Source organism: Bubalus kerabau, chromosome 10 (genome assembly GCF_029407905.1).
Source record: "Bubalus kerabau isolate K-KA32 ecotype Philippines breed swamp buffalo chromosome 10, PCC_UOA_SB_1v2, whole genome shotgun sequence".
Classification (NCBI taxonomy): domain Eukaryota; kingdom Metazoa; phylum Chordata; class Mammalia; order Artiodactyla; family Bovidae; genus Bubalus; species Bubalus kerabau.
The window spans coordinates 28,182,042-28,207,962 of record NC_073633.1 but is presented as its reverse complement, the minus strand read 5'-3'; the positions used below and the strand labels follow the sequence as shown (position 1 = coordinate 28,207,962).

Sequence of the window (25,921 nt, the reverse complement as noted above, 5' to 3'; positions counted from 1 at the left end):
TCAAACCTTTAATATTAATTGCTTTCTTCATGCCCCTTTTCAGGATCTGCCAAACTTAATGACCAGGGAAAGACAAGTAGACAACGTAAAGGTTTGTAGTGAGCCAGACTTTTTCCCATCTGGGCACAGACAAGCTGGTCTATGAACATGACAAACCCCACTTCCTGTCTGGGGGAGGAGTCACACAGGAACCAGGTGCCATGTATATGTGCCGTTAGGCACTTAAAGATGCTGAATTCTTAGCTTGAGGCAGAATTAAACACATTTATGTACAGAATCCATCCTCATGTCACTCTCCAGTCTGCTCTGGGGGTTCCTGGCCATCGCCTTCTCTGGTAGGGATGCTTTCAAACATGTGTGTGCGTGTTCAGGGTGAAAGGACTGCACACAGGCACGTGGAGCTTCACAGGGACTTGGGGAGGAAATGAGGATTGGGGAAAAGCAAGTGTCTTAGGATTTCTGTTTGGGTTATAAATATTTGAGTCAGTCCAAAATTAATTTCTGCATTATTTTGTTCACTATTTCAGCTCTGTTTTCTCACATTTTCCACAGGATCTTGTGTGGCCCAAAAAGTTACTCAAGACCAGTCAGACATAATCAGCCAAGTGGGGCAGTCAGTCATTTTTAACTGTCAGTATGGAATAGGTTGGTTCACATACTACTACTCCATTTATTGGTACAAGCAGCTTCCCAGGGGACAGATGACTCTCCTTATTCATCAAAATTCAGAACACGGGAATGCAGGTTATGGCCGCTACTCTGTAAACTTCCAGAAAGCATATAAATCCATCAGCCTCACCATTTCAGCGTTACAGCTGGAAGACTCAGCAAAGTACGTTTGTGCTCTTAGGGAGCTCTCAAGTAAAAGAACAGTTACAAAGGAAGTTCACAGTGCTTAAAGTAATGGGAAAAGACGTACAAAAACCCCAGAGCTTAATAAGAGAGCTCTGCTACTGCAGGACTCCAGCTGAAATGCACACCTGCAGACCCCAGAGGTCCGCTGCTGCAGGACCCCAGCTGAAATGCACACCTGCAGACCCCAGACAAGAAATGGTAATCATGTGATTGCTTAACGTGTGGTCTGAATCAGAGAATTTAATTCTAAATTAAAGCTTCTTCTATGTCCAGAGTAACTTTCTACTGTTTACATTTTCCTCTTGAATTTTTGACTAAATTAATCATACAGAACATGTGTAAAGTTGTCTAAACTTACTCTAAAGTTAATTAAAAGTGACAGTTTCACTAAAATACACTAACATCACAAATCTGGGTATAGTTATCTGGAATCATCATGAAAATCATTTCCTTAGTCCTTTCTTCTTAGACTTGTGTTACTTAAGGTACAATCAGAGAAGCAGATCACTAATGGTATCAAATAAGAAATTAGTGATGAAGATTAAAACTCGGGCAATTGCTAGATCTGGTGGAAGAGTGTATACGAAGCTGTTATCTTTGTATCTGGTGTTGAGACTGAATTCACTGTTAATCAACTAGAGCAAAGTTAGGGAGAGACTGAGGCATAAACAAACTGTGACTCATAAGGACACACTAGAACCATGAGGGTAATGGAACCCACATAGACACACTAAAACTTGTCTATGCCTCACCTCCTTCAGTCTCACAGTAGAGAGTGAGCTTAGGAGAAGTGGGTGTCATTTGGCATCATGCTGCATACATACTTTGCCCAAGACAAACAGAAAATGAAGAGGAGGTTTGGTAGGAAGTGGAGGGGCTGTGAGTCAACAATGAGCTATCAGATCAGGAAGAACACCTGTGAGTAACCACAGTCCCTGGAGCCCTGCACCAACCCAAACATAAAAACTGTGGCCGCTTCATCACAACGACCTTCCAAATGTCACACAAATTTCTTTTGTGGCCAACCCTAAGCCAGAACAATATGGGAAGCACATTCTGGGAAAGATACTTCCAGTTAGTTAAGATAGATCAAAGCTACTACAGTACCCTTTTTGTTAACTTGGCATCCACCTGTACTCTTTAACAGCTTTTGAATAAAGACCATAGCCAAGCTATGCTTCCTGCTAATGTTGTTGTTGCTGTTCAGTCACTAAACCATGTCGGATTCTTTGTGATCCCATGGACTGTGGCACACTAGGCTCCTCTACCAGGCATGGTATTTCCATGCCAGGCATGGAAATAGAGAATAACTATAATTGAGGATGAAGGATTATTTATTAAAATTATTAAACTGGAATTTCAAAATGGATGAACTTTAAGGAATGTCACTTATACCTCAGTAGAGTTGCTTAAAATATATAAGACTTTGTTCTGTCTTACTGGTGTCACAGTCCAGTAATAGTTTTATTCAACATGCACATATTTATTTAAACAGTGATTTTGTGCCCACAGTTTCCCTCAGTTCACTTTAGTTGCTCAGTTGTGTCCAACTCTTTGAGACACCATGGACTGCAGAACACGAAGCCTCCCTATCCATCATGAATTCCTGGAGCTTACTCCAACTCATGAGTCAGTGATGCCATCCAATCTGTCATCCATCTCTGGATGGATGACAGATGTCCATCTATCTCTGTAATCCCCTTCTCCTCCCACCTTCAATCTTTCCCAGCTTCAGGGTCTTTTCAAATGAGTCAGTTCTTCGCATCAGGTGGCCAAAGTATTGGAGTTTCAGCTTCAGCATCAGTCCTTCCAATGAATATTCAGGACTGATTTCCTTTAGGATGGACTGCTTGGGCCTCCTTGCAGTCCAAGGGACTCTCAAGAGTCTTCTCCTACACCAAAATACAAAAGCATCAATTCTTCAGTGCTCAGTTTTCTTTGTAGTCCAACTCTCACATCCATACAAGACTACTGGAAAAACCATATCTTTGATTAGACAGACCTTTGTCGGCAAAGTAACGTCTCTAATTTTTAATAAGCTGTCTAGGTTGGTCATAACTTTTCTTCCAAGAAGCAAGTATCTTTTAATTTCATGGCTGAAGTCACCATCTGCAGTGATTTTGGAGCCCAAGAAAATAAAGTCAGCCACTGTTTCCACTATTTCCTCATTTATTTGCCATGAAGTGATGCGACCAGATGCCATGATCTTAGTTTTCTGAATGTTGAGCTTTAAGTCAACTTTTCATTCTCCTCTTTCACTTTCATCAAGAGGCTCTTTAGTTCTTCTTCACTTTCTGCCATAAGGCTGGTGTCATCTGCATATCTTGTTACTGATGTTTGTCCCGGCAATCTTGATTCCAGCTTGTGCTTCATCCAGTCCAGCATTTCTCATGATGTACTCTGCATAGTTAAATAAGCAGGGTGCCAATAGACAGCCTTGACATACTCCTTTCCCAATTTGGAACCAGTCTATTGTTCCATGTCCAGTTCTAACTGTTGCTTCTTGACCTGCATACAGATTTCTCAAGAAGCAGGTAAGATGGTCTGGTATTCCCATCTCTTTAAGAATTTGTTTGTTGTGATCCATGCAGTCAAAGGCTTTGGCATAGTCAATAAAGAAGAAGTAGATGTTTTTCTGGAACTCTCTTGCTTTTTCGATGTTTCAGCTGATGTTGGCAATTTGATCTCTGGCTCCTCTGCCTTTTCTAAATCCAGCTTGAACATCTGAAAATTCATGGTTCACATATTGTTGAAACCTGGATTGGAGAATTTGGAGCATTACTTTGGTAGCATGTGAGATGAGTGCAATTGTGCAATAGTTCTAACATTCTTCAGCATTGCCTTTCTTTGGGATTGGAATGAAAACTGACCTTTTCCAGTCCTGTGGCCACTGCTGAGTTTTCCAAATTTGCTGGCATATTGAGTGCAGCACTTTTCCAGCATCATCTTTTAGGATTTGAAATAGCTCAACTAGAATTCCATCACCTCCACTGGTTTTGTTTGTAGTGATGCTTCCTAAGGCCCACTTGACTTTGCATTCCAGGATGTCTGGCTCTAGGTGAGTGATCACACCATGATAGCTTTCTGCATCATGAAGATCTTTTCTGTATAGTTCCTCTATGTATTCTTTCTACCTCTTCTTAATATCTTCTGCTTCTGTTAATATTTCTGTTAAATATTCTGTTAATATTTCTGTCCTTTATTGTGCCCATCTTTGCATGAAATGTTCCCTTGGTATCTCTAATTTTGTTGAAGAGATCTCTAGTCTTTCCCATTCTATTGTTTTCCTCTATTTCTTTTCATTGATCACTGAGGAGGGCTTTCTTATTTCTCTTTGCTCTTCTTTGGAACTCTGCATTCAAATGGGTATATTGCTTCTTTTCTTCTTCATCTTTCTTTTCTCAGCTATGTGTAAGGCTTCCTCAGACAAACATTTTGACTATAATAAAAAGTTTAAAAACAGAAAGCAAATGGTATTTTAAATGGGATGGCAAAATAATTGTCCTGAATATGTATCAGTGAATGAAACCTAGTTTGTTCCTCAATTGCCTCAGCTCAAACCTTTATTACTACCTGCTTTTTTGACCCTCCCCCCACCTTTCAGGATCAGCCTAACTTAATTGCCAGTGAAAGAAAAATAGACAGAGTAAAAGTTTGTGGTGAGCCAGACGTTTTTTCTCATCTGTACACAGACCACATGACATGTGAATATGACAAACATCATTTCCTGTTTGAAGGAGTCACACAAGAACTGAGGGATTATGCATATGTACTGCCAGGCACACAAAAACACTGAATTCTCAGCTTGAGGCAAAACTGAGCATGTTTGTGTAGGGGATTCCATGCCTCATGCCGCTCTCCAATCTGCTCTGGGTGTTCCTGGTCTTCACCTTCTCTGGTAGGGATGCTTCCAAATGTGGGTGCACGTGTTCAGGGTGAAAGGACTGCACACAGGCACGTGGAGCTTCACAGGGACTTGGGGAGGAAAGGAGGACTGGAGAAAAGCAAGAGTCTTAGGATTTCAGTTTGTTTTTTGGGGATGTGATCTGAAATGAGGCTAATTCCTACACTATTTTATTCACTACTTCATCTCTGTTTTCTGATTTTTTTCCACAGGATCTGGTGTAGCCCAGAAAGTTACTCAAGATCAACCAGACATATTCACTCAGATTGGAGAGGCAGTCATTGTGAACTGTTGGTGTGAAACAAGTTGGAGCAGTTACAACATTTTTTGGTATAAGCAACCTCCCAGTGGAGAGATGATTTTCCTTACAAGGGATGGCCACTACTCTATAAATTTTCAGAGATCACTTAAATCCTCTAGCCTCATGATTTCAACCTTACAACTGGAAGATTCTGCAAAGTACTTCTGTGTTCTCTTTGAACTCACAGTGCTCAAGGTAATAGGAAAAGCTGAACAAAAACCCCAGAGTTTAATAAGACAGAGCCCCTCTGCTGCAGGACCACAGCTGAGATACACACCTTTAGATCCTAGACAAGAAATGGTAGTCCTGCGGTTGCTTCATCTGTGGTCTGCATCAGAGGATTTAATTCTAAATAAAATTTCCTTCCATGACATATGGAAACAGGTGTCCAGAGTAACTCTCTACTGATAACATTCTCCTCTTGAAATTTTGACTTTAAATCAACCATACAAAATATGTGTAAAGTTGTCTAAATTTGAAGACTTGCTCCACAATAATATAAAGTGGTAGTTTCACCTAATGATCCTTACATCACAAATCTGGGTCTAGAATCTGAAATCATCATGAAAATCATTTCCTTAGTCCTTTCCTTTTAGGGCTTCCTGGGCACTAGGGGTAAAGAACTCGCTTGCCAATGCAGGAGACATTAGAGACACAGATTTGATCCCTGGTTTGGGAATATCCCCTGGAGGAGGGCAAGGCCACCCACTCCAATATTCTTGCCTGGAGAATCCCTTGGACAGAGGAAGTTGGTGGGCTACAGTCTATGGGGTTGCAAAGAGTCAGACACGACTGAAGCGACTTATCATACAGTCGTTTCCTCTTAGACATCATGTCAGGGCATATCCAGAGGAGACCCACCAGTGATGTAGAGTAAGATATGAGTTATAAGGATTATTCACAGGCAGGGCTAGAGCTGGTGGAAGAGTCTATAAAAGCTATTATATTTGTATTTGGTTTGAGCTTGAGATCACTGTAAGTCAACTAAAGTACCATTTATGAAGGAAAGTTGGATGTGGCAACTGGACCAACTGTGGACCAACTGTGGACCAACTGGAAAAAGCATGGACAAGCTGTGACATGTACATGAGGACAATGGACCCCACAAGACACACTAAAACTCGCCTTTCTCTTACCTCCTTCAGGCTCACAGTAATGGGCGAACTTCAGAAGTTTGCCATCATGCTACAAGCATACTTGGTCAAAGACAAAGAGAACATGAGTAAGAAATCTAGTGGGAGATCTAGGAGTTGTGAGTCAACAATAAGTTGAACTATCAGACCAGCAGCAACATTATGAGTTGCCATAGTCTCTGGAGCCCTGAACCAACCTGCAGAACCTAGAAACATGACTACTTCATCACAAGTACCTCCCAAATCTTACACAAATCTCTTTCATGGCCAACCATAACCCAGAACAATACAGAGAAGCAAATTCTGGGAAATAGATTAAGTTCAGACAGTACAAATCCACCATAATAGCTTAACTAGTTAACTTACCTCCTTGTTAACTAAGCATTCATCATTACCTCTTTGAACACCACAACTTTGAATAAGGACCACAGGAAAACTAAGCTTCCTGTTAATATGATGCAATTATTCTTTATTCAGCCAAAACAAGCTCTCTCCTTCAAAGAGAATACCAAGTTCATTTATCTATTTAAGGGTGATGTTCTTTCCTCTTCTAGCTGAATCACACTCTCCAATTGACCCTGTATTTTTACTACAGAGATACAATGAGATATAAGATTAACTCGTAGCAGCACATTTTCTGTTACCAGAGGCAGGCAAAGAGGAGAGGGAAGTTAAAAATGGCTAATGTATACATAAATATATTCATATACAATGAAAATGAGTTCAGAAATATTCTAGGTTGTGTTACTGCAAATGACCACAAGATTGTAACTGGCATTTATAACTACCTCATCCATTACCCATTCCATAACCTCGTAGCATAGCAAGAACCTCTACTCACTGTTCTACTGTATTTCCTATAAAACAAGCTCCTTATTCAGGAGCAATGCTATGTGGAAAGTCGTAAAGATGAATAAGGAATTCTGTTAGTTGACCACTGTTATTTTGGCAGAAGTTTGCAAGGTGTTGAAGACAAATTCAAGGGTCTATTTTAGTGTAAAAAAACCCTGTTAATAGGCAGGGGAAATTGATATGTTGTATTCTGGGAAACATCGTTAAGAATGATACTTGTCTTCTCATCACAAGTAATAGCATTGCAAAAAGGAAAGCATTTGTAAAGTTTTTAAAGAAAGCAAACAAATAAAACTTTCAAGGAAGCTTCCAATGAGCATGAAAGCATATTTTTAAATTGTCTTTTTAATCAAAAAGCACTGCTAAAGAGAGTGGAAAGCCAGTGTCAGTCTGGAAGGCTAGATATGCAAGACACATTACTGAAAAAGGAATCAAATGCAGAATATATTAAAAGCTCATAAATCAAAGAGAAGTGAAAATAGTCACTTCTTAGTCATTAATAAGAATGACTTATTAATAGTCATTAATAAGAATGGCAAAATCTTGGAGATCGAATTCAGAAATATTATATCCAATAGCTAGTAAACATGTAAGGTGTCCTTGATTTCACTATTTTTATGGAAATCAAAGTCAAACCTCACCTGTTCCATCTGTGTCTTTTCAGCACCCTGAGTGTATCAGTGTAGCTAGCTGGCTATCACACCAAAAGAATAAGGAAAGATAATGCTTATCTCCAGGAAAAAAAAGTGATTAAGTAAATGTCCTAGAAGCGTCCATTACTGAATTGATATGGAGTTGAAAAATCAGGTCACAGGCCTGGGCATTAATAGAAAGGAGGTTTTAGTAGAATATAGAAAGTTGGTATTTATTGACCTTACTATATGTCAGGCACTGTAGGATATATTTCCGATTCATTATCTACTTTAAATATCAAAATCCTTTGAGATAGATTTTACTGTTCCAATTTTTTTAATGTTTGAGAAATGAGACATAACTTTCCTAACTGTGAGAAGCATCTTAAACTTTTATTGTCTTCCTGAGTGTACTATTTAGAGGGCTCCTTGGAGAAGATTTGGATATGAGGAAGCACTTGACCCAGAACAGGGTGACTGGATATCTCAGTGATGGTGACATGATAGGTTTAAACTGGAAACTAAAGGGATCTTTGAAGAACAGTTCTATGAAGATCTACAAGACCTTCTAGAAATACCACCAAAAAAAGAGATGTCCTTTTCATCATAAGGGATTGGAATGCAAACATAGGAAGTCAAGAGATACCTGGAGTAACAGGCAAGTTTGGCCTTGGAGTACAAAATGAAGCAGGGAAGGGCTAATAAAGTTTTGCCAAGAAAACGCACTGGTCATAGAAAACACCCTCTTCCAACAACACAAGAGCCCACCCTACACATGAATATCACCAGAGAGTTAATACAGAAATCAAAATGATTATATTCTTTGCAGTCAAAGATGGAGAAACTCTACACAGTCAGAAAAAACAAGATCTGGAGCTGACTGTGGCTGAGATCATGAGCTCATTATTGCAAAATTCAGGCTTAAGCTGAAGAAAGTAGGGAAAACCACTAGACCGTTCACTGGATCATGGAAAAAGCAAGGGAATTCCAGAAAAAACATTTGCTTTGTTGACTATGCTAAAGCCTTTGACTGTGTGGATCAAAACAAACCAGAAAATTCATAAATAGATAGGAATACCAGACCACCTTACCTGCCTCCTGAGAAACCTGTATGCAGGTCAAGAAGCAACAATTAGAACCAGACATGGAACAACAAACTGATTCAAAATTGGGAAAGGAATACATCAAGGCTGTATACTATCACCCTGCTTATTTAAATTATATGCAGAGTACATCATGTGAAATGCTGGGTTGGATGAATCACAAGCTGGAATCAAGATTTCCAGGAGAAATACCAACAACATCACATATGCAGATGATACCACTCTAACGGCAGAAAGAGAAGAGTAACTAAAGAGCCTCTTGATGAGAGTGAAGGACAGTGACAAGCTCAACATTCAAAAAACTAAGATCATGGCATCTGGGGTCCCAACACTTAATGCAAATAGATGGGGAAAAAGTGAAAGCAGTGATAGATTTTATTTTCTTGGGCTCAAAAATCACTGCAGAAGATGACTGCATCCATGATATTAAAAGACACTTGCTCCTTGGAAGGAAAGCTATGACAAACCTAGACAGCATATTAAAAAGCAGAGACATCACTTTGCCAACAAAGGTCCACTGCCGGGGACCAGCCCCGGCTGATCCAGGGTATTCGAAGGAGAGACGGCTAGGCGAGGGTCAGGGAATAACTGCTTAATTACACTTTAATTAAGGATACAAAGAGTAATAGAATAAGGATAGCTCAGTGAGGAAATTCAGTGGAGAAAAGCGGCTGAAATAAGGATAGCTCAGTAGGAAAATTCAGTGGAGAAAAGAAGCTGAGTGGCTTGGTTTACGCAGAAAATCAATATAACCCGTGACACCAGGTTAGCTCTGACCACGGAGGCCGCAGGCGCCCTCTCGAATAGCGGAAGGTGCCCCACCTTAGACACCTTCTCAAGTGGGTCTTAGAAGCCCAGGCAAATAAATGGCCGCAGAGGACATCCGCGCTCCAGATGGACACTCAGCTGGAATTTGGGAGAGAGAGTGACATGGGGAGACCAAGTTTCAGTGAACAAGGCCCGCACTTTATTTTCCAAAGTAGTTTTTATACCTTAAGGTATGCATAGAGGATAATGGGGGAAGGGGTGGAGTCATGCAAGGACAGCAGTTCCTGGTTCTAATCTAAGCCAGGCTTTCAAACTTATCATATGCAAAAGTTCAGGTGATTGACATCATCTTCTGGCCCGGAGGCCTGTTAACATTTTAAGAAACTTATTTTTCTCTAAAGGTGATTATTCCAAAGTCAGGCACCAGCCTCCAAAAAAGCATTGGACAAAGCTGCATTTTACATTTCTATACACCCATTATATCAATCAATACACTGCCAAGGACACAGTAGGTAAGGAGTATGGAGACTTAGCAGCAAACATTGGCCCAACAAGTGAAAAACCCTTCACCAATACATTTTCTAATCAATCTTTTAACTACTCAAAGGAATCTGTGTTTAGGCAGTTTAGAACATCTCCTGCCTCTCACAGTTAGGAGGCTCTGAACAATCACATGTGGCCGGAAAAACCCATTCAGGCAGGCTAGAGGATTTCCAAAGGAGTTTGTAGGTTGAAACACTGTCACATCCAGGAATTATTAACTGGAGCTGTAAGCTAACTCTCTTTCCAGAGAGAGGTAGTGGGAGACAGCCCCCCGTAAAGTCAGAGGTGTAGGTGAAAGCACAAAGCAGAAAGTAGGCAGACTCTGGTTTTGGGGGTAGATGCTCGAGAATTTCCATGGGGACTCCTGAGGCTCGATCCCGCCTTTGCGTATGCCGAGCCTCCTTCCTCATGACCTTTGTCATGGGCGGAGTGCCTCACGCTGGCTCCCGGCAGTGATAGAATTCCAGTTGAGCTATTACAGATCCTCACTCAATATGCAATATGCCGGCTCCCAGCAGTCCACAGAGTTGACGCTATGGTTTTCCAGTAGTCATGTATGGATGTGAGAGTTGGACCCTAAAGAAGGCTGAGTGCTGAAGAATTGAGGCTTTCTAATTGTGGTGCTACAGAAGACCTTTGTGAGTTTCTTGGACAGTGAAGAGATCAAACCAGTCAAACCTTAAGGAAATCAACCTAGAATATTCATCAGAAAGACTGATGCTGAAGCTGAAGTTCCAATACTTTGGCCACCTGATGTAAAGAGCTGACTCATTGGAAAAGACCCTGATGCTGGGAAAGATTGAGGGCAGGAGAAGAAGGAGGTGATTGGATGGCAGCATCCACACAATGGACATGGGCTGGAACAAACTCTTGGAGATAGAGGAGGACAAGAAACTGTGGTGTGCTGCGGTTCATGGGGTTGCAAAGAGTCAGACATGACTTAGAGACTGAACAACAACAATGCTTCCACCGAGTATTTATGAAAATTTGTTAAATGAACAAAGCATGATTAGTGTAACATTACTCCTATGTCTTCAGTACAATTTTCCTCCATGCTAGACTTGGATTTATTGTTTATAGCCTCTTGTTCATTGTTCACAATAATAACCCTCTGTTTATACTATCGGAGTCTTTTATTTGGCTTGCATCCCATAACGTTGGAAGATTGTTTTCAGAGTAATTTAAACAGTTGTTTAATGTAATTTCTCATCAAATTCATGAATAATGATTCATCAGCTCACTCAGAAACCATGTAATTCTTGAGTGCCTACTATATATCAAACTCTTATAAATATTGAATTACATGGGCTTTGAAGTAAATTTTAAATATAGGAAGGTTAGAGACAAATGAAAAAGAGATCAACAAATGAGAATCATATGACTGCAGAGGCCTGGTGTGCTGCGGTTCATGGGGTCGCAAAGAGTTGGACACGACTGAGCAACTGAACTGAACTGAGCTGAAAGCAGTCAAAGATAATTAAAACCTTCTATGGAGTATTTAGGACCAAGAAAATACAGATGAGTACAGAAGTATTACAAGTAAGATGTGTGTACTGTGTGGTAAGTTGCTTCAATCGTGTCTAACTCTGTGAGTCATGGACTGTAGCCCACCAGGCTCCCCTGTCCAGTGGATTCTCCAGGCAAGAATACTGAAGTGGGTTGCTAAGCCCTTCTCTAGGGGAATCTTCCTGATCCAGGGATTGAACATGGGTCTCATAAGTCTCCTGCATTGGCAGGTGAGTTCTTTACCACTTGCGCCACTTGGGAAGCCCATTTACCTTCAAATCTGAGGAGCGCTTTTTTTTTTAATTTTATTTTATTTTTAAACTTTACATAATTGTATTAGTTTTGCCAAACATCAAAATGAATCCGCCACAGGTATGCTTGCTGACTTTTGGTGTGGGTTTAGCTCTGCAGTTCTTCTATTCAGTCACAAGAGGGGGCTGATTCATCCGAAAACAGTGTTGCTTTCTAGGAGAAAGGGAGGGAAATGTGTTTTCCATTGATGTGCCAAAAAAAGGAAAAATGACATGCTTTCATCTTCTTTAGACTACTTGAGCTTTTTATCCCTTGTTCAATGTGTGTGGTCAAGGATTCAGGGGATCTTAGCCAAATAGCCTAAGCCCTTTCCATGTACCTCCCTAAACACTGCTTTCCCATTTCCCTGCTCTGTTATCCCTTCACTTTTCTATTCCTTATACGCTTTTTTTTTTTCCCTCCTCCGACTTTTTATACCACTCACACCCACATCCACCCCACCCCCACCTACTTTTCCTTTCTTTCTGTCCATTCCTTTGCCTTAGCATCCTTGCTATACAACACCCACAAGCATCGGCATAGGGAAGATGAGGATTATGGACCACTGTTCAAAGAGGATGAGGTGAACTCTATCTATGTCAATCAGTTAGTATATTAAGAACAGATGCATGAAAAATGTCTACCTAGGTGATAGATGCATGATTCCAAGAACACTTATATGAGCTCCAAGCTCCAGGGTGTGTAGCTTTTAGTCTCAATGTTATTCATTTTTCCATCTCCCAGAGCACATCACTGCCTACTTTTGAATCTTCCATACATTTTCTGGAATGTGGATGGAAATTTTCATTATCTTACTATACATAGCTCAGTACATTTTTCTGGGATTAAATATTATGCTCTGCAAGCTTCATGGAGCATCAGCTAATTTCTTAAGAAACAAATGAAAGACCAATGGTTGTGCATAGACACATCATTGTGATTGGTATTCCTTTTCCAGAGGCAGACATTAAACTTCAGAGATGATTTCACTGTGAGCTGGGGATGTTTCACCATCTTTTGGGGACATGACTAAAACAGGGGAGGACGACCTAGATAAGGGATTGCTTGATCATTGGCTGAGAAGGTCCTAGCAACAACACAGCGATATCTGCACTGGTTGTTAAGTCTTTACTAACAGCTGTTACCTCTGTTCTCAGATCCAAGCCTGAACTCTGAGCCCACGATCCTGGTTTGTCCCTGAAGTATGAGGCTGGTGACTGGAGTAACAGTGTTTCTGACCTTGGGTAAGTGTTCTGTGTCTACAAGGGATGACTTGAGGGCAAAGGACCACAAAGAGTTATTTGCTCTCTACTCCTTTCCCTATGCTTTATTCAGCATTATAGTGATGGAATTGAGAACCAATCATGGATTTGCTAGGGACACAAACTTCTACATGACATATTAAACCTTGGCTATGATTCCAGAAGAGTCCTTAGCAGTAAGAAGGTTGTAGGAAATCTCTGGATTTATTGAGCCAAGGACCCATGGAACAAAGCCTATGGATCGCTGATTCTTGCCACGTATCTTTGGTCTCCATAATTTTGTTTTTCAGTCACTAAGTTGTATCCAACTTTTATGACCAAATGGACAGCAGTGTGCCAGGCTCTTCAGTCCTCTATTAACTCCTGGAATATGCTCAAATTAATGTCCATTGAGATGGTGACACTGTTTAACCACCTCATCCTCTAATGCCCCCTTCTCCTTTTGTCTTCAGCTTTTCCCAGCATCAGGGTATTTTTCAATGAGTCAGCTCTTCTCATCAGGTGTACAAATTATTGGAGCTCCAGTTTCAGCATCAGTCCTTCCAATGAATATTTAGGGTTCATTTCCTTTTGGATAACTGGTTTGATAACTGGTTTGATCTTCTTGCAGTCCAATATTGAACACCAATAATATTTTTCCAGGACATACATAGAAACACAGGAGTAGGGGTTAGGGCCAGACAGTTATTAGAGGTTTATGCACTTGATTCATAGAATTATGCTTATTTGTGCTCTGGAGCTAATTTGATTTCTTAACCCCCCAGGGACTGTGATTGATGCTAAGACCACCCAGCCCAGCTCCATGGACTGTGCTGAAGGAGAAAACATAAACCTCCCTTGTAACCACTCTACCATTGGTGGAAATGAGTATATACATTGGTATAGGCAAAATCCCAATCAGAGTCCACAGTATGTCATTCGTGGCTTACAAGGCACAGTGAACAGCAGCATGGCCTCTCTGACCATAGCTTCAGACAGAGAGTCCAGCACCTTGGTCCTGCCCCAGGTCACCCTGAGAGACACCGCTGTGTACTACTGCATCCTAAGAGAGGCACACTGGGACAGATGGGGCTGCACCTGTGCAGTATCTCTCTTGTGGGAGGAAGGGGGGACACAGTGGGGGAGCAGTCACGAGAGCAAATCTAGAGTCATCTAGAAGGAGAGTCAGAGAGTAGTAAGAAATGAGTAAAATGAAGGGAAGGAAAAGGGAAGAAGATGGATAAAGAAAAGAAGAAAAGGACAAGGAAGAAGTGCATCATTGTTTGATGTGGCTGAGAAGAATTTTGGGAATTATGGGAATACGAAGAATTCCAATTGCAACATACAAATAAAGTGAGAAGCATTAGCAATTTTTCATGGTTCTTTCTCATGTCAATAAAATGTTGGTTCCAGTGTGTTAGTCTCAACCTAAAAGTGAGAAGAATACAAATAATTCTCCTGTTCCAAAGTTTTCTTTCATGTCCGACTCTTTGAGACCTCAAGAACTGTAGCCTGCCAGGCCCCTCTGTCCTTGGGATTTTCCAGGGAAGAATAGTGGAGTGGGTTGCCATTTCCTTCTCCAGAAGATCTTCCTGATCCAGGGATCAAACCTGGTCTCCTTTGTCTCCTGCATTGTAGGAGGATTCTTTACCACTGTGCCACCTGGGAAGTGGTCCAATTCATTCTTTATAATGCTTGTGTAGTACTCTGAAACGTTCTATTATTAATTATGTTTACCTTAATAAGTATTTGTTTCTATTAGTGTGCTATCCTAAAGAGTGTTGTCTTTATACAACTTTGTAGATTGACTTTTGTATATATGAGGACATGTCTATTGTAATGAAATTTCTAAACTGGAATGGCTATTTCCAAAACAAGGTGCATTTAATTTTTTTTTTTATAAACTGACAACTTTCCATTCAAATGGTATAAACAATTATACTTCAACCAACAGGGAGTGAGAAGGTGTATTTTGCACCCTCTAAAAATTGAGAATTACCAGCCTTTTTCATTTTAACAATCCAAATGTACTTTATCTATAGACATCTTACTGATCCTAGTGCTTTCGAGCAACTTTTTCTCTGTATATTGGCACTCTGTCATTCAACCTTGTTCATATGCTTGTTCCTATCTTTTGACCATTTTTTCCATTAACTTAGCTTTATTTTTGTTTGCTAGAATTATTTTGACATCTTACATGATATTTTGACTTTCATATTTACTTGTATGTTTTATTCTAACACACTACCTTTCTTACACTGTCTAATCTATCAAAAATTTATTTCTTTTTAGCTTTAAAATCAGTGTCTTTTAGAAAGCCCTAAATGTACCTTTTAATCCTCGTTATCATTTAGGGGGTTATTCTGAAATCTATGGTACCTCTTAGAAAGCTAAGCCTCAAAGAGATTTTAAAAGTTGCCTATCTTTATCTTAATATGTCTTAGACCAACTGTTATATTTATTTTTAAATCGGCTAATGTCAAGCTCCAAAATCTCAGCATGTGTATTTCAATCTGGCCTTCCTGGAAGCAACAGTAAGAAGAAAGCCCTGAAATAATGAGTCAACTGGAAAGTCAGCGGGATGAATCACCATTCCCATAGCTGAAGGTGACACATGTTTTAGGGCAAAATGTCAAGTGTTAGAATAAAAGGCATATGTTGTGACTCAAAAAAAGCAATAATCCTTAATTCTGTAAAGAGACATGCTAGTCCTCTAAATATCCAAATAGCAGTAGAAATATTTTTTACTGATTGTAGTGGGATTCTGAAATATCCCTAGCTCCTTTTTAGCCATACATTTTCCCCAAGAGAAAAGATATAGAGGAAATTAGAGCACAAGACAGAGAAAGTAATAGGGAGGCATTCTGGCCCTTGATGTGAGCGGCGTCACTAACATAATATTCTTGGATCATCAAAAAGACTGAGAAATCTATCTTGCTGCATAGGATGTGTACCTAAACGTATATTGCTGTGTTTATGCTTTGGAAATTGCTTTGATTTGTGAGTCAGAGATGAAGGAACAGATACTTGTACTCAATCTTGGAAGGTACAATGAGAGGTGCTGTAGCATTTTCCAAATCAGCATATTTGGAAATGTCACTGCAGTCACTTTTTCACTCATTTCTTCCTCTTCACGGCCTTTGAGCTCCCTTTCTGTTTCCTTACTTCACTTTTCCTGAAACATATCTTTTCATTCCTTTTGTTTTTTGAAGTTCTCAGTAATCAGCACAGTACCCAACAAATAGTAAGTGTTCAACAAATACTTATTGAGTAAAGAAATATTTATGACTGATGTTACTAATAATTGCTAGTTCAGTTCAGTTCAGTAGCTCAGTCATGTCTGACTCTTTGTGACCCCATGAACCACACACAGCACGCCAGGCCTCCCTGTCCATCACCAACACCCAGAGTCCACCCAAACCCATGTCCATTCAGTCAGTGATAGCATCCAACCATCTCATCCTCTGTCATCCCCTTCTCCTCCTGCCCTCAATCTTTCCCAGCATCAGGGTCTTTTCAAATGAGTCAGCTCTTTGCATCAGGTGGCCAAAGTATTGGAGTTTCAGCTTCAGAATTAGTCCTACCAATGAACACCTAGGATTGATCTCCTTTAGGATGGACTAGTTGGGTCTCCTTGCAGTCCAAGGAACTCTCAAGAGTCTACTCCAACACCACAGTTCAAAAGCATCAATTCTTTGGCTCTCGTTGCTAGGAATGCAATAAAATATTGAAAGGGTGAGTTATATCTTTTTTAAAAATAGAAGAGAAAGTCAACATCACACGGATTTCACAATGAAGATGGGTATATTTGAAAATACTTATTCATTCATAAACTCATTAATCATATTTTTCTATTTCCCTTTCTTTTCCTTCCACCCTCCCTCTCTCTTTTCCTTCTTTCCTCTCTTTACTCCTCTTTCCTATCATTGTTAGTGAGATAGGTCCCCAAGTACTTTGTTAAGGTCTTCCTGTGAAACTTTAGTTTATTCCAACACAAAACTCTTTCTTCCATTAAAATTCCCAATACATTGCGTTTCTCATAAAGTGGTTAACACCAGATATTTTTAAAGATTTAAATTGTGCTTAACTCATTCCCCCAATGAGGCAGGGAATTCCCCTAATTTTAGAAAAATGGATACAAAAAATAGTTATTTGGATATCAACTGGTATTCTCATTCATGTCATCTTCCATAACTATAAGCCAACAAAGGTGTAAAAAGTCCATATGGTATTTCAGCAACCCATGGCCATTGGAAACACAGTGCTTGCCAACCCAAACGTGGTGAACAGATTTTAGAAAGTCTTTCTCATTCCTGTTTTTTCATCTTCGTTCAGAAATAATCCTTACCAATTAAAAAAAAAATCATGTGCTATCCTTATACCAAATGCATCCTGCTTTAAAACCTTCTACCAAATGTATCTTTAGAAATCACAGAATTAATGAGTGCTGTTTAATAGAACTGTCATTAATTCTATCACTAATTTTACCAATAGAGATTCACCATGAGCAGATGATCTCACAAGAAAAATAACAGGAGTTAGGAACTTGAAGCTCCATTGGCTCACTGTGTCTTTTAACTGTTTTCCCTACAACTAATACATTAATAAATTGCATCAGGAAGAGACTGTTAGCAGTGCACACTGAGGATTCTAATGTTTTGCAAATTCTACCTGTTTGCACATCTGAGGAAGTGAATCTAAAGTAAGAAGAATATCTAATTCATTTGTTACACCAGAATTGCATAAAATAGGCAACATATTAAGTGATTCTCAAATTAACTAATAACAAGTTTACATACAATACAGCATATAGAAAAGAAAGCATCCTGGGCACAAAGAGGAGGAGAAAAGTTCTAAAAATAATTCATTTTAGTAACTAGAACGAAAGTTTAGAAAACTGCATCATCCAAGTAATAAATGTGTGATAACTATAAAACGTTTAAAAAAATTCTACAAACAGAAGAAAAACTGAAGTAAAGGAGAATGATATAAGCAGATGGAGAGGGTGACAAAGTAAAATTTTGTGGTAAAATTAATACTGAAATTGTATTACACTAAAAGTTGGAAAACATTTGCCTTTATGCACCAAGGATAAAGGACTTGCATTTCAATAAGTGACATTCCATCATTTTTCCTATGGAAAAGTGTATTATGGCCTTCAGATCATATATAAATAGCAGTCAGAGTGCAGATCTGAATATAAGAATAATGTATGAAGTTAATGGAAAAAATACAAAACTTGTTCATTACTTTGTGTTAGGTACACATTTCTTAAACAGGACACAAACATGGCTAAGCATTAAAACTAGTCTATATTCATATATACATTCATTTTTCGTGTCACTTTCTGTATAGCAGAGCTGGGCACAACATTGTAAACCAACTACCTTTCATTAAAAAACTGATGTATATTAAAATTGCCATTAAAAGTATTCAAGAGTTAAAAGGATAGCTAGAAAATCTATTAAAGGGTAACTAGTGGGCTGCCCTCTATGGGGTCGCACAGAGTCGGACACGACTGAAGCGACTTAGCAGCAGCAGCAGTGAATATATTTACAGTACTATTATGTTATCAAAGTTAATATTGTTAATTATAAAAATATTATATTAGCAAAGATTAGCTATAAAATATATTATCATACTATCAAAGGGCTCATTTTGATTTCAAAATATCTCCTTCAAATCAACAATAAAACAAACAAATTGATAGAAAAGACAAAAGTCTGAAGTAGGCATTTGACAATAGAAGATATTCAAATGGTGAATAAACATGTCATTCCCATAAGGTGTATAAGCTGACATAGCTAATATACACTGGTAGGAATCAGAATACTGTTATAAATGGGTCAATATCATAAAGGGAGCTCTGAAGGGCTGGTAATGCCCTGTTTCTTGATCTGAGTGCTGGTTATAAGGGTGTTGCTTATGTGAAAATTTACCAGGCTGTACCCTTATATTACATTTTCTTATATGAATTTAAAACTCCAATAAAAACTAAAATGATACATGATGACGTCTTATTAATTCTTAATTATAAGGTGACAATAAACTAAAACTAAAACTTCCAGATGCTTTCATTCTAGTTTTCCTTTTCTGCTACTGAAATATTTAAGTAAGAACACACTTGTGAAACAAGCATGACTTCTGACCATGTGTAAGCATTGACTTTCTATTAATAGATCATAGATGAGAAATGTGTCATTTGTCTTTTTCATCTATCTGAGGTACAAATATGTGATTTTGATCTTTAGTATCAGGACTTCCCTGGTGGCTCAGCGGTAAAGAATCTGCCTGCAATGCAGGAACCTCAGGAGCCTCGGGTTCGATCCCTGGGTCAGGAAGATCCCCTGGAGGAGGGCATGACAACCCAATTCAGTATTCTTGCCTGGAGAATTCTTCCCATGGACAGAGGAACCTGGAGGGCTACAGTACATAGGGTCAGAAAGAGTCAGACATGACTGAAGTGACTTTGCACACATGCAACACATGTAGTATCAAGGTACCAACATGTTGACATTTGGCATTATTAGGAAAAGTAGAAACTCTAGTGAATAGGAAAGGTGATAAATCACTCAAGATGCTTACATCTTATTGATTACAACAGAGGTCAAGCTGACCCCAAGCAATGAAAGTCGGGAAGTTACACATTTTTCTCTAGGAACATTGCTAACAAACAGAATATTGGGATTCTGGTAAGGATGAAGAAAAAATCTACTTGTAGACAATGAACAGTACCTGCCATATCCTTAAATATTAAAGGGCTCCTGAAACACCATGGCACGCTATGCAGTCAATGAGATTTATTAGCCAATATCTTTATCGTTAACATTATCCCAGAATCTGGTGCTTGGTTCCAGTTTGCTGTAATAACAGATAAGGAAGTTCATCTTGTCTTTGGATTTCAAAGTCTGGTGAAATGGAAGAGAGAGAGGAACATTTATAAAGGAGCTTTGGAATGATTATCTTTACATTCCATTTTAGTTGAGGAAGCAATAGCCTCTGTGAAAATCCCTTCCACATGACCTTAACTAAAAACTGACCAGTATAATATATTTCTCTCTCTTGTGGTTGCTCCTTAGTCCCCCTCATCTAAAACATTTTGAATTTAGAGATGGGAGCAGCATTCTCTTCACAACAACACCCATGCAAAAATAGACTCTTGTCTTTGCTCTTAATCTCAAACAGAGCCCTCAATCATTGACAGTCCAGGAAAGAGAGATTTCCATTCTGAACTGTACTTATGAGAAGAGTGCATTTGACTACTTCCCACGGACTCCCCTGGTGGTTCAGACAGTAAAGCATCTGCCTACAATGCAGGAGACGTGGGTTCTATCCCTGGGTCAGGAAGATCCCCTGGAGAAAGAAATGGCAACCCACTCCAGTATTCTTGCCTGGAGAATCCCATGGACAGAGGCGCCTGGTGGGCTATATTCCATGAGGTCACAAAGAGTTGGACATGACTGAGCACACAAGGAATATTAAAGGAATGGTATTAGCAACACCCTGGTTAAGGCCTTGCACTCTTGATAACCATATGTTTGGTTGTGAATAAAAAGGAAGACTCACAGTTCCCCTCAATAAGAGTGTCAAACAGCCTTCACTGCACATCACAACTTCCCAGCCTGGGGACTCAGCCACCTACTTCTGTGCAGAAATACACACACACACACACACACACACACACACACACATCAGTTTGTGCATAAAAAGTTTTAATATATTTAAGAAAATTGAAATTATATAGAATTTATTCTTTGATCAAAAGTGGAATTGACTTAGAAAATCAATAGCAAAATGATATATTTAGAAATGCCCAAATATTTGAAATTGAGGCATTAAAATTTAGAATAAGCCATAGGTTAAAGAAATAATTACTTGGCTATTAGAAAATATTATGAAAGAAAATATAGTGAGAACATATACATATAAATGTTATGAGATACAGTTAATATACATAGGAAGAATTTCTCTTTAAATACTTATACTACTAAAGAAAAAGGCTGCAAAACAATTATCTAAGCTTTCAGCAAAAAAGATAGAAAAAGAAGAACAAATTACAACTAATATAAACTGAAATAAGAAAATAATAAAAATGTCAAGTTGGTAAAACAGAAATAAAATAATAGAAATAACCATGAGATACAAAGTTAATTTTGCTAAAAAGATTAATAAACTGTATTCCTAGGTAGAATTATCATGGTGAAAAAAGAGAAAACACAAATTACAAATATAAAGAATGAAAAAGTAAACAATAGATGCTACAGTGTTAAAAGGATAGAGTCCTTCTGCTGTCCACCTGAAACTATCACAACATTGCTAAGTGGCTATATTCCAATACAAGTTCAATAAAAAGAGATAATAAAAAAAATCATTAACAGGATAATGCTACTGTTCATCCCAAGTGGGCATATTAGAAAGTGGGGAAATCTGATGTTTTTGGCGAAGGTGCAATGACTATTCAATGGAGAAATGATAGTCTTATGAGCAAATGATTTAGGGACAATTGGATATTCCTAGGCAAATAACTGAATCTTGGCCTATATTTCACACCTTATACAAAAATTTGAGGAAAATCGCAAAATGGACCATACATCCAAGTGTAAAATCTAAAACTATAAATCTTTTTGAAAAAAAAATCTTCAGGACCAAGTGTTGGACAAAATGATTTTTGTCATGACATCAAAGCACAATCCATAAAAAATAAAATATTTCATCAAGAGTAAAAATGCTTGCTCTGTGAAAGATACTAAGAGAATGGAAAAGACAAACCACAGAATGGCAGGAAATATTTTCACAACGTATTTTCATCAAAGGATGGTATTTAGAATACAATGAGTGTCTAAAATCAGCAGGAAGAAAAGTAGTTCAAATGGAAAATGGTTCACCCAGACATTTCGTAGAAGAGCCATGTGTTAGGGAAATAAGCATGTAAACACATGTTCAACATCATTAACCATCAGGGAAATGTAAATTAAAACCACAATGAAATACCACTCCACATCTTTCTTAATGGCTAAAATGAAAAATAATGATGATACCAACTTCTGGCAATAATGTAGAGAAATTGGATCACTCATACATTGCTGGTAGGTAAATGGAACAGTCATTCTGGGAGACAGCTTAGCAGTTCCACATAAACTTAAATATTCACTCACTTTACAATTCAGCAATCATACTCCTTTATGGGCATTTATAATGTAATAATGAAAAACTTATGCTCACACAAAATTTGTACTTGAATATTCATGGAAACTATATATATGATGGCCAAAAACTGGAACCCAGCCAAACATTCTTCATTGTGTGAATAGATAAATATGCTGTGGTACACCCATTCAGTACAATATTATTCATAGATCTATCTCAACTTTGATAAGGTTAAGTCTAAATAAACCATTTTAAGTTGAAAATGTTGTAAGTGGAAAAGGCATATAATATACTTAACCGACTGTGCATCAGAGTTTTGCCTGGCCTAATCTTAAAGGTGCTGTACTGAAAGTGAAAACCAGAATGGCTGTATGGGTACAGAATGGTTGTAAGTGGATCAGTTGTTTACCCTCATGCTCCCAGGGTTGACTGAGAGCTCAGCTTGCTGTTGCTACCCAGCATCACTAGAGAATGCCATATAGCATGTTGCTAGCATGGGAAAAGATAAAAATTAAAAATGCAAAGTGTGGTTTCTAGTGAGTGCATATGTAGGTTTCTCACTACCGTACCATGAAAAACCCTAAGTTGATTCATCACAAGTTGGGGACAGTCTGTAGTGATTAAAAGAAACTTACTATTGATTCATGCAACAGCCTAGATGGATCTCAATGCTGAGTGAAAAAAAAGTATCTCAGAAGACTACATGATACACCATATTATTACAATTGCATGCATAATGTATGAATTTACTTATACAGCATTCTCAATAGGACAAAATATAGAGATGAAAAGATCAGTAGTTGCTAGAGGTCATCATGAGTTGCCGGGGTGGAGACAGTGTGAAAGTGGTTTGCTCTAGGGAGATGGAACAGTTCTGCATCATGATTTTAGTGATGGTACAAAAACCTGTACCAGTGACAAAATTTCAGACCTATGCATAAAAAAGAGTACATATAAAGCTAATATATCAGATTATCATCTGTATTTTAGTAATACTTTATCAATATCAGTTTTCTAGTATATATATGATATCTATAATTATATATGCTACAATACAATACCATGCTGCTGCCCAGTTGCTGTGGACATTCGTGATCTCTTCTACTTAAATACAAGTAGGTTTGGTAATGCAAATCAGGGCATCAGCTGTCTGTCATCACTTAGAGGTGAAATGGGACAGAGGAGAAGATGTCTCAACTAGACGTGCACTCTCCTCCATGCATCAGTCATTAACAACACCACTCAAGCAACTTAAAAGCAAGGAGTTGGCACTGTTTTAGAGACCTTGTCTGTACTTTCTTTTCTTTGGTTTTTTGCCTTTGGTTCTTTTATATTAATTCATCCTTTAAAATAGTAAAACCAAATGGAAAATTGACAGCTACATTCAAATGAACAGGTAACAGTTTACAAAATTTCAGCCATCGCCTTCTGTGCTGTAGAGGTATAGTGTGTGCTTGGAGTCTGTAGATACCAAGTTTTGTTGGAGTGCATTATAGTATTATGGCACAGAAAGAACTGACATGCTTGTCTTAATTTTACTTAACAGAAAGAAAAAAGAACAAGCAACTAACTAGTGAGACTGAACACTTTGGGCCAGTGGGACAGAGAAAATAACATGAGGACAATTCTAAAACACATGATCCAATAAGTACAACTCTACTTGTGGAAGGAACGGGACTGAATATCCTGATCCCCCTTAAAGTGTGATAAATAAGATTCAATATCAAGTTTCAAAAGAATAATTATTTTATTCTTGTTATAAACTCATACAAACATAAAAAACAGAATAGACTCTGAAAGTTAGAAGGACTGGTATTTTATCAGTTGATGTAGAAATAATTTTATGTATTGAAAAAACCAAGTAGAGCCCTAAAACCTATAAAAAAATAAGTTAAAAAATTTGAATAAGTCTTCCTTTCACCAAGAGGGGCAAAAGTCTGTGAGTTTTTAAGTAGAGTATTTAGATTTTGAATGGAGAAATATAAGTATAGGCTAAATGAATGGCTAGTAAATAAGTAGATTATAAGAAGGGCTCATTGCTTATACTAAATTTTATTTTAGTCTGCTAATTTTGTTACAAACAGCATTATTTTGTTCTTTTTCATGGCTGAGGAATTTCACTGTGGGGTTTCGCCAGTGGCTCTGCGGTAAAGAATCCACCTGCCAAACAGGACACACGGGTTCGATTCCTGGCTCAGGAAGATCCCTGGAAAAGGAAATGGCACCCCACTCCAGTATCTTGCCTGGGAAATCCCATGGAAAGAGGAGCCTAGCAGGATACAGTCCATGGATCCAAAGAGTCAGACACTACTTAATGACTAAAGAACAACAATTGTACATAAGTAACACAGTTTATTCATTCCTCTGTCAAAGCACATTTCATTTTGCTATAACACAAAACTATAAATCAACCAGACACCAATAAAAACATAAAAAAATCATATATTAAATGGGATGGAAAAATTATTCTGCGGAATAATCATAAGTGAATATCAACTTGTTTCTTCTTCAGTTCCACTCAGTTCAAACCTTTAAAATAATTGCTTTTGCAAAGCCCCCTTTCAGGCTCAGCCTAATTTAATTTAATTACCTGTAAAAGAAAAATAGACAAAGAAAGGCTTGTGGTGAGCTAGACTTTTTTCCTGTCTGTGCACAGACCATGTTACCTATGAACATGACAAACCCCACTTCCTGTTTGAAGGAGTCACACAGGAACCAGATACTATGTATATGCGCTGCCAGGCACTCAGACACTGAACTCTCAGCTTGAGGCAGAACTAGGCACATTTGTGCAGGGGAATCCATGCCTCATGCTGCTCTCCAGTCTGCCCTGGGTGTTCCTGGCCTTCATCTTCTCTGGTAGGTATTCTAAAAGAGAAGCAAACATCTTATAATTTCAGCTTGATTTTTTTTTTAGTCTAATTCCTATCTATTTTATTCACTGCTTCATCTCTGTTTTCTGATTTTTCCCACAGGATCCAGTGTAGCCCAGAGAGTTACTCAAGACCAGCCAGACATTTCCAGTCAAGTTGGGGAGGTAGTCACCCTGAGCTGTCAATATGAGACAAGACTGAGCATTTACAGAATTTTTTGGTATAAACAACTTCCCAGTGGAGAGATGATTTACCTTATTGGTCAGGTTTCCTCTAGCCAGAATGCAAGGGATGGCCGCTACTCTACAGATATTCAGAGATCAGGTAAATCAATCAGCCTCACTATTTCAGACTTACAGCTGGAAGACTCTGCAAAGTACTTCTGCACTCTCTGGGAACTCACAGTGGTTGAAATAATAGGAAAAGCTGAACAAAAACCCCAGAGCTTAATAAGAGAGAGCCCCCCTGCTGTGGGACCCAGGCTGAAATACACCTGCAGAGCCCAGACAAGAAATGGTAGTCCTGCGGTTGCTTCATCTGTGGTCTGGATCAGAAGATTTAATTCTAAATAAAAGCTCATTCTATGTCATTTGGAAGCAGGTGTCCAGAGTAACTTTCTACTGATATATTCTCCTCCTGAATTTTTTACTTTAAATCAGCCACACAGAACATGTGTAAAGTTGTCTAAATTTGAAAACTTGCTCTATAATAATATAGAAAGCAGTTTCACCTAAAGAGGCTCACATCACAAATCTGGATCTAGAAGCTGAAA

General features: G+C 38.6%; 4 gene segments (V, D, J or C); all 4 read left to right on the top strand.

Moving 5' to 3' along the window:
• The first annotated feature begins 286 nt into the window (after nt 1-286).
• LOC129621953 (T cell receptor delta variable 1-like) lies at nt 287-899 on the top strand. The segment is given in 2 exon segments: nt 287-335; nt 553-899. Coding segments are annotated over 2 exon segments (396 nt in total).
• Nucleotides 900-4,704: 3,805 nt separating this feature from the next.
• On the top strand, nt 4,705-6,286 carry LOC129621952 (T cell receptor delta variable 1-like). The segment is given in 3 exon segments: nt 4,705-4,753; nt 4,972-5,255; nt 6,206-6,286. Coding segments are annotated over 3 exon segments (414 nt in total).
• Nucleotides 6,287-13,092: 6,806 nt separating this feature from the next.
• Nucleotides 13,093-14,306, top strand: LOC129621951 (T cell receptor alpha variable 26-1-like). The segment is given in 2 exon segments: nt 13,093-13,132; nt 13,915-14,306. Coding segments are annotated over 2 exon segments (432 nt in total).
• A 10,780-nt stretch (nt 14,307-25,086) lies between these two features.
• On the top strand, nt 25,087-25,721 carry LOC129621949 (T cell receptor delta variable 1-like). The segment is given in 2 exon segments: nt 25,087-25,135; nt 25,252-25,721. Coding segments are annotated over 2 exon segments (519 nt in total).
• Nucleotides 25,722-25,921: the final 200 nt, after the last annotated feature.